This window comes from Euleptes europaea, chromosome 11 (assembly GCF_029931775.1).
Source record: "Euleptes europaea isolate rEulEur1 chromosome 11, rEulEur1.hap1, whole genome shotgun sequence".
Taxonomy (NCBI): Eukaryota; Metazoa; Chordata; class Lepidosauria; order Squamata; family Sphaerodactylidae; genus Euleptes; species Euleptes europaea.
This window is the reverse complement of record NC_079322.1, coordinates 57,417,859-57,430,020: the sequence shown is the minus strand read 5'-3', so window position 1 is coordinate 57,430,020 and position 12,162 is coordinate 57,417,859. Positions and strand designations below refer to the sequence as shown.

General features: G+C 40.5%; 1 protein-coding gene across 1 annotated transcript in view; it reads right to left on the bottom strand.

The window, feature by feature from the left end:
• Positions 1-12,162, bottom strand: part of MLLT10 (MLLT10 histone lysine methyltransferase DOT1L cofactor) — a 131,048-nt gene that overhangs the window by 28,075 nt on the left and 90,811 nt on the right. Inside the window, exon 12 of the mRNA XM_056857577.1 lies at positions 3,450-3,619. Coding sequence (XP_056713555.1) covers positions 3,450-3,619 — 170 coding nt within the window. The remainder of the gene's footprint in view (positions 1-3,449; positions 3,620-12,162) is intronic.

The following is a 12,162-nucleotide window of genomic DNA, read 5'->3' as shown; positions in this document are numbered from 1 at the left end:
CGATTCTCCCAAATGCTTGAGTGTGGGACTACTGCGGGCAGCTGAAGCTGTTAATTTTAAATTGGAATCTTCAGTTATCTTATGCTATAGAAAAAACTTGATGCTCTATCATTTCCACCAGGAAAAGTATTACAGGCATGTTTAATTATCATCCATGTTACCAGTTAAAGCCATTTAAAGTTTATGTCTAAAGAACACACTGTGCTCTGCCTGTTGGAATCAATTTCCGCATCGTTTAATGTGTCATATTTAAATTCTGATGCTTTGTTTCAGGTTGTTTCAGCTCAGTTTCAGATTTCTGCAATCCAAACTCTATTGCACTGTATTATTGGACGTCCCATGCTGCTAGCTGTTTTTGACTTACATTATGTAATCCTCCTTGGAGTGCCAGTGAGAAAGGCAGACAAAAATGATGTAAATAAAGAAAGAACATAATGGATGTAAGTACTGTCAATGGCTAAAAATCTGAACTGATTCCCAATAAGCATGTTTTAGTACTTCATTCCATTCTACAACAGGGTGTAGATGATCATTGGGTGACAAAGTTATAAAGGGAGAAACTGTAGGGGAAAATAAATGAACTCACTGCATCTTCTTCACCTGGCAGAAGATCTAGAGGTATCTGAACCAAAATAATTTCTCTCTCAAGTAATTCAGAGCAGTCAAAGAGTCACCAGGACTCAGTGACATTCTCTAGAGTGTTCTTAAGGAAATGAGAAAGCACTCAACTATTAACAAAAATGCTTAACTTATTCAAAGTCACCTTCCATACCATCTAACTGGCAGGCTGCCAAAGTAAACTGATGAGGAAAATACAGGGCTTATACCCAAGCTTCTACTTCAGAAACTGGTGGAAAACAGAAATGGCAAGTCATACAGAGATTTTTCACAGACAGACAGATGATACCATGTGTGCTTGGATTTTGATAGAGTTCCCGGCTAGAAGCATGTGAACTGTAGCCTCTTCTTCTGGATTGGGAATTGGTGTTTTGTTTTTTTAACCTGGTAAATAAGGTACTAATAGAAAGACACATCACAGCGGAAAGGTAAACAATGAGAGACTGGTACACTAACCTTTCCTTTAATAAATAAACTACAATTTGTAAGAAATTATGGACAGGAGTTTTTGTTTGGGTTGACAGGGAAATATGGAGCATTGTTGCATCAACATCCTACTTAAAGAGTTTAAAGCCTATCTAGCACCCTCTAAGAGTTTTGGATAAATATGCTTGTGTGTAGGGGGGTCCCTACACCCTCACAAAAGAGTTCAGTTTTAGTAGAGAAGGTTCCCAGAAACTTTTTTTAAGAAGGAAAAAACAAATATAGACCCAAGTTAAACCCCATATAACATCATAGAAGTTATTCTTTTGATGGGAAGGATTAAAAGAAACAGGCTCTGCCATCAGTGACATTCTCTATGAAGCTGACAGATTAGAGTGTAAAACAAATGGTGATGGAAGAGTCCATGTTTCACTTCCTTCCAGTTTTTGGTAGAGACTGCCATGGAACTAAAACGCAAATGAATAATTGTCTCTCTCAAAGTTAGGGCCAAACTACACAAGACCTTGGAGCTCCATGACTGGAGCGCCAGATGGTCCCAAGAAGCAATCACAGATATTCCAGATATTGATGATGATGATAGAGCTCTAAGAGAGATGTGATCACCCAGCTGGCTTCATGTGTAGGAGTGGGGAAACCAACATGATTCTCCAGATTAGAGTCCACCGCTCCAAATCACCGCTCTTACCCACTACACCACGCTGGCTCTCCAGAGATAACTGAGGAAAGGGAAGGTTCAGCTCTTCTCCCTCCTGCAGTGTTTTACCCATTCTCAAATTACAGCTCCTGGACTGTTTTAAGCCCGTGTGTGTGTGTGGGGGGGGGATACAGGTGTCTTCCCCCCCCGTAAAAAGCAGCCCCAGGGGAACAGTACCTTCAACTGGGAAAATAGTGCAGTGCCCCCCTCCCACACAGCCAGATAATCTAATCACAGAACCCCAATGTGATTTGGCCCTTAGAGTAACAAACTGATTATCCTAAGGAAAATGATGAAGAAAGGTATCCCTTCAAGCAATGCTGAAGTTTTAAAAAAGTATGCATGGACACACACACGCACACACATTGAACAGATGATTCACTTCTCCGCAGTTTCCATTTGCACATGTTCACAAAACAAGTGGAAATTGTCAATGCTTCAGGTAAGTACTAGTGCATAGTTAATTTCTCCTATTTTTGTTTTCTGCATCTAAATACTTGGAAACAAGCTTGTAAATTGCCTGGTCACCTCTAGATATTACGTTAGTTGCAGGCAAACAAAAACTTTTCTAAATCTGGCGACTCTCAAATCTTTTTCTTTCAAGCCATCTATGTGCCCTAAATAAGTCATGTGTGAACAGGTAGGCTAGTAACTTACATAAGGCAATTTGGGCCTCTCCTCCCAGAAGATTTTAGGAAAAAGCTTTTAAAACCCTACCCAAAAGGGTCAAAAGGAAAGAACACATATTAAAGGTAGATGTGCAAACCATTAAATTTGAGACCCCTCCACTAAGAAGGTAAAGGAAACAACATCTAGTGTTTTAAGAGTTTGACCATTTCAAATGAAACACTTTGGTCCACTGATTAAATCAACATCCAAAAGGAACAGTTTGTAGTCAAGGTATGTTTCTTTAAAAGGTGAACATCGTACACTATTACTACTTTAATGATATAAGAAAGCATATTTCTAAAGCTTCTTGATTATATATTAACAAATTTTATTTTTGTGGCACTTGCAGTATTTTCTCAACATTTTATAGGCATTCAGAATTTGCTCACTTTATAGCCAGTTTGGTTTTATATTGTCACAGCTAGTGGTTGATATACTACTTGAACTATAGTGCAGGAATTACTGCCTAAAAGCATATCAAAAACTGAATGATTGGATTAGAATATACTACAAGCCCCAACTGCACTTCAAACATTGGGCCAAAATATCAAGATCAAGCAATCAGGGGAAAATTAAATCGACTGGTATTAATAGAGAATTATCTACTGTGTATGTTTAATCATAAAGAATCAAATGTAGAGTTCTAAATTATTGACTACTATTCAATGAAGATCTTGTAGGCGCTAACTGAAAGTACCAGCTCAGGAGTCAAATAACAGTACAAGTAAAAACGGGGAAGCAGTTTTTAATCCATTTATAACATTTATATTTTTCAATAGAATTTATAGAGATTTTGTATCTATATGAATCAAACACACTTTGAATACTGAATACAGATGCTTCTTTATCTAATGAAGCTCACAGCGCAGCTAGTGAAATGAAAATAATCAAAAACATGCCTCAAATATGAGAAATATTTACACGGGCCCTTAGGAACCTTGCGACATAACAGATTTGTTAGGCTTCATAACGGCGTGACTTTTGTGAGCTAGAGCCCACTTCGTCAAAACTTGCAACCACCTACCTGAGTTGTAGCAACAGCCGCAGTTACAGAAGGCGTAGATGATGGAGACATTTGCTGCACGTGACCAGAAGACTGCTGAGGTAAATGTGAACTGGAAACAGGAGTGCTAGATCCTGAGCCAGACACTACGTTTGGAAATGACACTGCTACATCATTACTGCTATAAATGCCTGGAAAAAAGCACACACATACACACAAGGTAGATCTCAGTAAGGTCCTAAATTGTGCTTTTACATAATTATTTTAATCAATTCATTAAAGGCAAATTAAAACAACAGGCATAACATCACTGTAAAAAAAAAAAGCTCAAACGGTTTTAGAGTGTATGGGGGTGTTGCTTAATTAAGAGTGTTTTTTTGTTTTGTTTTTCGGCCTGGGGGGTTACAAGTATAGCCAGAGAAATATTTTAAAGATAAAGAATATTTGCTTTAAACAGCCCAATTTTGTTAATGTGAGTTAAAAGAATCCTTATATAAACCAAAAATAAGAGCCATTGAAAAGTTAGCCATTAAAAAAAAAAGGAAATAGTGACCATTCCGAAAGGCGTATAAGCCTGTTTCTGCCCATTCATAAGTATCGAACAAAAAGTTTAGAAAAGGGGACATCCAAGCTACATGAACGGCAAACCCACTCCTGCCTCAGCTGTCACTGCTGCCCTTGTTCAGTTCACTCAGGGAGTATCCAGCCCCCCCCCCACAAATTATCTACCATGTGTCTTCCCCACACACTACACACATTTCCAGGGTACGTTCCCATTTCCAGGGTATGAGCCCATTTTGCACTAGGAGGAACACCTACAGGACCAGTGTGCTGCTGACCAGCGTTCTCCTTCAACACTCTTTGCTGAAGGAGGAGCACCAGCTAGGTCAAAGGCAGAAAATATTGGGCACAGCCTTTCTAAGAGCGCAATCCTAACGGAGGGGGGGTAGTCAGGAAGCGCCCAGGGATGGCATAGGCATGCCCCCTCCACCAGTGAGGCTGCACCAGTGCCCGAGGCTCATGCTGCCACGCGGCTCCCCAAAGCCAGTTTAAGTGTCCCTGCACTGGCTTTAGTGCCACTTTAGCTGGCGCAAGTGGCAATAATGCCGGCATAGAGGTCACGCTGGCTCCTATCCCCCCCCCCCAATTAAGCTGCCCATGCTAAATGACAGACAACTGCTACCTCATCTTCTGGGGAAGCCAAGCCAGAAGTAACTCCTCTAATATTGCCTTGGCAGCACCTTGCTTAGAGAGCAATCACAAACGTGTAAAAAGCAGCATTTCATTTACCTGGCAGACACCCCAAACGAAGAGAAAGGTAATTTTAAAGACCATTGGGGTGTCCTCATTTTGTGTGGGGAGGGCATGAAACTACTGAAAAGAAGCCTGTGCTGTCTCAGTTCTAGAACCGGGGCTTCTAGCACTGCATCCTGAACTGCAAGGGGAGATGTCAATGCGCAATCAGGACAAGGACTCATTAAAACTGCTGCTGATCTTAGGTGTAGAACAAGAACCACGACTGCTTGTACAGACAACAGGCACCCCACCCACCAGGAAATAACTTGAACTGAGTGGTGACCACCTGAAAAGCAGAAAAGCACTAGAGAAGCCAGTGGAGGATTAAACAGGTCTTGAGCATTAGTGGAGAAGCAATGACTTGCAACAGTGATAAGAACTAAAATGCCAGTCATAATGGAAGACCACAGAAATCTAGCCACTAGAAGACTCAAAAGTAATGTATTAAGAAGTAGAACATGCCTGGGGGCTAAACCTGACTTTGGTATGAGGTTTTTCCAGTCCCAAGCAAAGAGGCAAAATGTACACAATCTCCTACTCATGATAGTTATGTTAAATCTTTTTTTGTTTGTTTAAATAAGAGTGATTACTGGGATTTTTGAGACTGCTGCCACCCAGATTTTATGTTTAAAGTGTTTTTGCAAAATGTTTCTATCAATAATAGATATTCATCGCGAAGTACATAAAAATGCACCACATAGTGACTACACCTCAGAATTTGAATTGTCATAACTAAAACTGATAGCGATCGAAATTACAAGTAAGCACAACGATTACAACTGCAAGTCTTCAATATCTCTAACTATAGGTCTCCAAGCCAAACTGCAGCAGATATTAAAATCTACCTTTAAAAAACCCCATTAGACCAGGTAATATAATTTAAAGATATGCAAAAACTAAGTAAACAAACTGTGATCTCAAATATATTAATGGGATAAAGAATGACAAGAAACATAGATATGTGATGTATCTCTAAACTTCATTGACCTCGTCACAATTTTCTACTGAGTCATCTTCCCTGAGTAGCCATTTTCCTCTTCAAGACACATACTATCGTCAGCCAATTCTACCATACTTCTATCACAGGTGCAGTGGACTTTTTCATACACTCAATCATCATCAACTTCATTTATAACCTGCCTCTCTCACTGAGACTCAAGGCAGATTACAAAATACAAAAAATAATTTGATCAGGCTGCAAAGGCCACCAATAGAATCCTTTTAATATGGACTACACAATGACATCAATGTTTGCTGTACTCCTGCTCAGTTACCTGTTGTCCTTTCCCACCTTCTTGCTTTGCCAATATGACCAAGCTATCCTCTTAACATTTCTGATTTGAGCCTAAATTCAGGACACTATTTTTATGAACTGTAGAAAATTTCCCAATCCACGAATGTCCAAAACAGCCCAGCTCAGAAAACCTGCCAGGCAGTACAAGTCATACTGCACTGGTCTTATATGCTTCCATCTTGTCTAGATTAAGTTTACATTTGCTCACGCTCTTCCAGTCCTTTACAACACTGGTTTCTCCAGAATTAGAAGAAGGAGGAGGGTTGGTTTTTATATGCCGACTTTCTCTACCACTTAAGGAAGAATCAAACCAGCTTACAATCACCTTCCCTTCCCCTCCCCACAACAGACACACTGTAAGGTAGGTGGGGCTAAGAGAGCTCAAAGAGAGCTGTAACTAGCCCAAGGTCACCCAGCTGGTTTCATGTGTAGGAGTGGGGGAAACCAAGCTGGTTCACCAGATTAGCGTCCACCGCTCATGTGGAAGAGTGGGGAATCAAGCCCGGTTCTCCAGATCAGAGTCCACTGCTCCAAACTACTACACCATGCTGGCTCTCTTAGATGAGACAAAGGGGGATCCATGAGAAACTCAAGGGAAAATTCCCTCACTGGTTCCTGCTTTGTCCTCTGGCTTCTGACACCACCCAGCCACCATTCTCTACCCTTTCCTCCCCCCATCTTTTCCCATCCACAACATACTCCTCCCTCCTTACCCCTCCATCTCCTCCTCATCCTCTGCTGTACCTTTTTTCATCAGTCTGTTCTCTGCTCACCCACCCCCATTCTCACTGCTTTGTCTACCCACCCACCTCCATCCTCGGAGCTCTACTCATCCATCCCCATGCTTGTTGCTTTGCCTATTCACCCACCCAAATTTTCATTGCTTCGCCTACCTATTCAGCTCAGTCGTCTGCACTCTGCCCACCCCCACCTCCATGCTGCTCTTCTCGCCAGCCTCACTACTTTACCTTCTCCTCCCCCCACCAGCTCCTCTAGCCACCTATCTGTCCTCAGGCCCACCGCTCTTCAGGGAGCAGAAGTGGCCGTGAGGAGGCAGCAGATTGCGCTCTCAGCCGCAGCTCTCCCTCTTCCCATCTCTCCCACGGGCAGCGAGAGGTGGTTGAATACAACTTGGCAGTGGTGAAGTAATGTCTGCACAAGCACTGGTGATTGCATCATGTGCAAATAATAAGTAATTACGGATAAGACCAAATATCCTTTCACGTGTTTTGGAAATAATGCATGGCCAAAGTGGATGGCGGCTTCAGGTAGTCCTTCATACTGCACGGCTATGAATGGAGCCAAGGAAAGCTAGTCACAAAAATAATTAAAGAGAAAAGAGCCCCAGTAGTAGAATAACACTATTATCATTTTGCTGCACACAAAAACTGTAATAAAAGAAACCCGAGGAACTATTGACCTATCAGCCTCCTGCAGGTATCTACAAAGTTTTCACTGGGGTACTGAACAATTGACTCACTACAACCTTGGATTTCATCCAATCAATAGAACATGCAGGCCTTCAATCAGAATTTTGCACAAAAGACTACCTTTTTGGGATAAATGAACCTGTGGAGAACATTCTAATATAACTTACCATCATGTATAGTATTCATCAGCTACAAGTAAGCTTTTGAGTTAGAAGAAAAAGAACTCCATGTTAAAGTTGTGTTTTAATACACACAAAAGAATGAAAAGAAAGAACAAAAATGCATCCATCTGCAGCTATTGCTGTGATCACTTACAGGAGCTGAACTTGTTAAAGGGGTTTACTTTTACACACTTTTGTCAATTATTGTTTTGTTTTTGGGGGGATGGGCCTCCTAAGTGCATTCAGTCATGTTGCTTATTTATGAATGAAATGATAGTATTAGCATACACCTTTAGGCAGTATTTAAAAGTTGTGATTTGTCTTCTGTTAAGAGATAAGCTGGTTGTCTGTTTTACTGAAATTCCATGTTTTATGAATATCTGTGAAGCTCCCTGAATTAAGGTCTCGTTCCCCAATTCTGCCAGCTTCTCCAACAACCACCCAACACTAGGAAATAGGTTAGTCTCTCTTGTATCCCTAATCTTTAACAGAAGTTCCTGTAGGCTTAACAGCCCCACTAAGGCAAGGAGGCCTGCTTGACAAATACTAGTCCTCTTACATGGCCCAGGCCCATTCTCAAGGTCTCCTCCCTGGGATGTGATTCACACCCAAAACTTCTAGTTGGATCCTCATGCCACGGCATCCTTACTGCAGGGTTAGGCTCATAGGAAATTATGCGTCTGCTAGAGAAGCTGACAGTTCACCTTTCCTCTGAGCCAAGAATGCTTACTCCTTGCCCCTGGGAGGATCTGGACGCCTCAGTCTGTGGAGACTTCAGGCCTTGCTCATGGTCCTTTTCCCAGACTTCTTGTCAATACCAACAAACTGGCCCTTCCTTCGATTTGTCCTAGCTTTGCTTATTAATCACCTCCTCTCTGATGACTTCCTCAGCCTACTCTTGAGCAAGTCTTTACTCTGGAATTGGCCTTTATTCCTTAGGCTTGTGATAGCAGCCATTTCCTTCCTGCTTCTTGGAGATCACTGGGGCCTGATTGGTCTTTCCTTCCTCTGCAGCTGATGGCCAAACTACAGCTTACAACAGACATAAATCCACCACAGGAATTCGTAGCCATGCTGCAGCTAAAGTGCCATGGGAGCACAATTCAGATCGGGACTGTGGCACAAGAGGGAAGAAGGGCTCCTACAGCTCCCAGCCCCAATGGGACAATTAATTTCCCCTGGCACAATTTTGGCTCAGGATAACAGCAAAGGGGGGAAAGGCAGGAGCCTCTCCTTCCCAGCACTGTGGCCTTGAACTGAAGCGGGCTGCCACAGTGCTTTCAAATGGAGTTCCAATTGGGAACTCTCAGCTGCAGTAGGGAATCATATACATTACAATTTGAGTATGACCCTGAGTATGATCTGTTATGATGGCTTCCTTACTCACCCTGTACCCACAACGTAGCGGTGCAACAATCTCTTTGAAGAGAGAGGGACAGATAAATGTAGGTTGATGGGTGGGTGGGAAAGAGAGAAGGAAGCAGGAAAGGGGGAGAGCCTGGAGAGGATATGGGGATACAAGGGGAAATGAGTCCCCTCTGGCAACTCCTTGTAGGGGTCCCTTGCTTCTCAAATATAATTGCCACAGCTATATCTCAGTTAAACCCTTTAACCCCAAATATTTCTAGTTCTCAACAATTCTTTTCCAATTATTCAGATCTGATCCAATAGTAACATTGGATTTTTCCCCGTAGTTGTATAATCGGAAAAGTTTTACAAAAGAAAGTGAAATCTAGGTTAACAAACATTCTCTTCTCTACTGTATGACACACTAATGCTGGATTCAAAACCTAACTAACTTTAAAATAACTATTTGACTTGCACAGTCATCTCAAATACAAAGTTACACATTGGCCTGTGCTTTGGCACAGTCTCCTATGAAAAGATACAAACATTAAAGTAAGGGACATAGTAGGAAAGTAGCACTTGTCAATATCGTTGCTTCAGATCCATTCTGTACCTTGTTTATGGTTAGGGATTAAATTTTAAACAAAGTAGTTTAAAATATTTATTATCACACTCTTGCATCTGAACGCATATTTTACAATGCTTAAAAGTATTTATTTAGGGCCCTAAATCTCAAAGAAGGGTTTTTAATATCAATTTTTAAAACGATGAAATTAAAGGCTGATGGCTATCTTGCAAATGAGCTACTAGGAATGTGCTCTGTAGTAAATTGATTCCAGATGCTGAAAGATAATTGTTCCCGAGCAAGAAGGCATCCTATTTTTATTTTCCTAGGAAATTCTTACAAAAAACTTCCATTTAAAGCAAAAAGCTTACGGACACCCTAATTCAGTGGCCATATAAATTTATTAAATATATACCTCATCTTTTAGTATGACAAACCAGAAAGCAGCTTACAATAAACAGAAAACATCAAGCAATAAAATAAATTGTAAAATATTAACACTAAAACCTAACAATCATCAAAAATTAATCACAGCAGTTCCGCAGCTTAAAAAATTTCAAACATCTTGCTAAAAAACCCATCAAAGTTCACCTAAATGGGAACAGTGAGGAAGCATAGCAAATAGCCCTGGGGATAGAGTCCTAAAAGGCAGCTGCCACTAAACCTGGTTCTGCAGATTAGAGTCTGCTGCTGCTCATGTGGCAGCACGGGGAATCAACATTGGTTCCCCAGATTAGAGTCCACTGCTCTTAACCAGTATACCATGCTAGCTCTTACACAGTCAGTTCGTAAACTACAAAGTCTAAGGTAGCTGCACCTCCAAAATGGCTATATGTAACATAAATCTAGTTCTGTTAATCTAGCCTGATTTTGTCTGTTTCCATCTGAAATGTAGTGACGGCCACGAGCATAGATTGCTTTAAAAGGAGATTAGATAAATTCATCAGCAGTTAAGGGAACCTCTATGATTCACATTTTTTTTGCTTCACAAAAAAAACTCAACTAATCATGATAGATAAGGGATGGTAAAACTAAATGTAATCTGTTGGTTAAAATTTTGGAAAATATTTTAGACCCCCATTTTAAAATACTTAGGCTACTCTAAGTAAATAACTTTACACATCACACTGGGTATTTTAGTTTAAGTATTAGTGATTCTAGCTTTTACACAGATGAATTCAGTCTGCTAACGTTTTAGCCATACAAGGCAATAACTAATTGTACCATTCTGCATTATAACCACTGGAACATGAGTTCTGTTTTTGAGGTTTGTAATGCAGGGACCAGAGGTATTTCGGATAAGGGGTATTTTGGATGTACAGCATGTTCAAGGCTTCCAAGGGCAGGCAGGAGGGCACTGCTGGGCCCACTGAGGCTACGAGCCTGAATAGGCTTCCTTGTGAGTAAGTCCCATAGAGGTCTGCTATGGCCTGTGGCCTGGAAGGGGCGGGGTTTGATGCAGAGAGCAAAGTGCCTCACCTTTAAGGGGCTTCTGGCCAGCTTATTTAATGGGCAGGAAGACTCATGGCCACCGGGAAACACAGTAAGCAATGCATGGCTCTATCAGCTCAAAAAGTAATGGATTTTGGAGCATTACGGATATTGGATTTTCGGATAAGGGATACTCTACCTGTAATATTGGACCAGTATCCTGTTGAGGAGCTATAATGGAATACTATAATGCTAAGATTTTTAAAGTTTATGAATATTCAACAGCTGTATTGAATGATGGGAGAATATTCCACTAGTTCTATTTCTGCCTCTACTACCTTGGACTTTGTTTATACAATCAAGGATATTGAAGTCTCATCTCAACAATCTCTGCCCAGCAAAGAATTAGAAAACTTGCCTAATTACCTTGGATTGTTGTGTCTAAAAGGGGACATGGGAAAACAAAGCCCCAGTATAATTTATATGATAATTTATCCTGGGATAAAAATGAGAAAAACTAAGAGCTCCTTATTTTGCCAACGGTTCTTAATTTACTTCACTATCAGATTCACAACCTGAACAAACAATTCTCAGGATGAAGTGAGCCCAATATTGCATAAAACTAAAACTACAAGTAATTCCACTAAAATTATTAGACATAACATTTTGAATGAGTCATACTTATCTATGTTGATCACTATCAATGCTGTGAAATAATTAAAGAATTGACTGTCTTTTACTTTACAAATGCTTCCCTTTTTAGTTTCCTGAATGTGATGACCATCCTATATCACACAAATATATACACTACTATTTATCCATTACAATGAAAACAATTTTTGACAAGGTCACTAAGAATACCTAAGCACATGAAGAGACCCTCTCAATTAACATAGTGGGGATAGGACATAACTTTTGTACATGCACTATATTTTGATGTAAGCACCAGATGTTATATTGGTATCTGACAATTTTGGTAACACAAACATATTCAATGCCAGTAGCATAATAGTGTAACATCAAATATTCTCTGCATACTCTCCACATCACTAAAATCTATTTCCTTTATGCACCAAAAGTCCATACATCTAAATCAATTTCCCCACCTAAACATTTCCCACATAAAAGAATTACTTCTGTGTTCAAAGTCTCTTAAGCAAGAACAGCCAAGAATGGCATTCTAAAACCACTTCTGTGCAGAAATACTGTA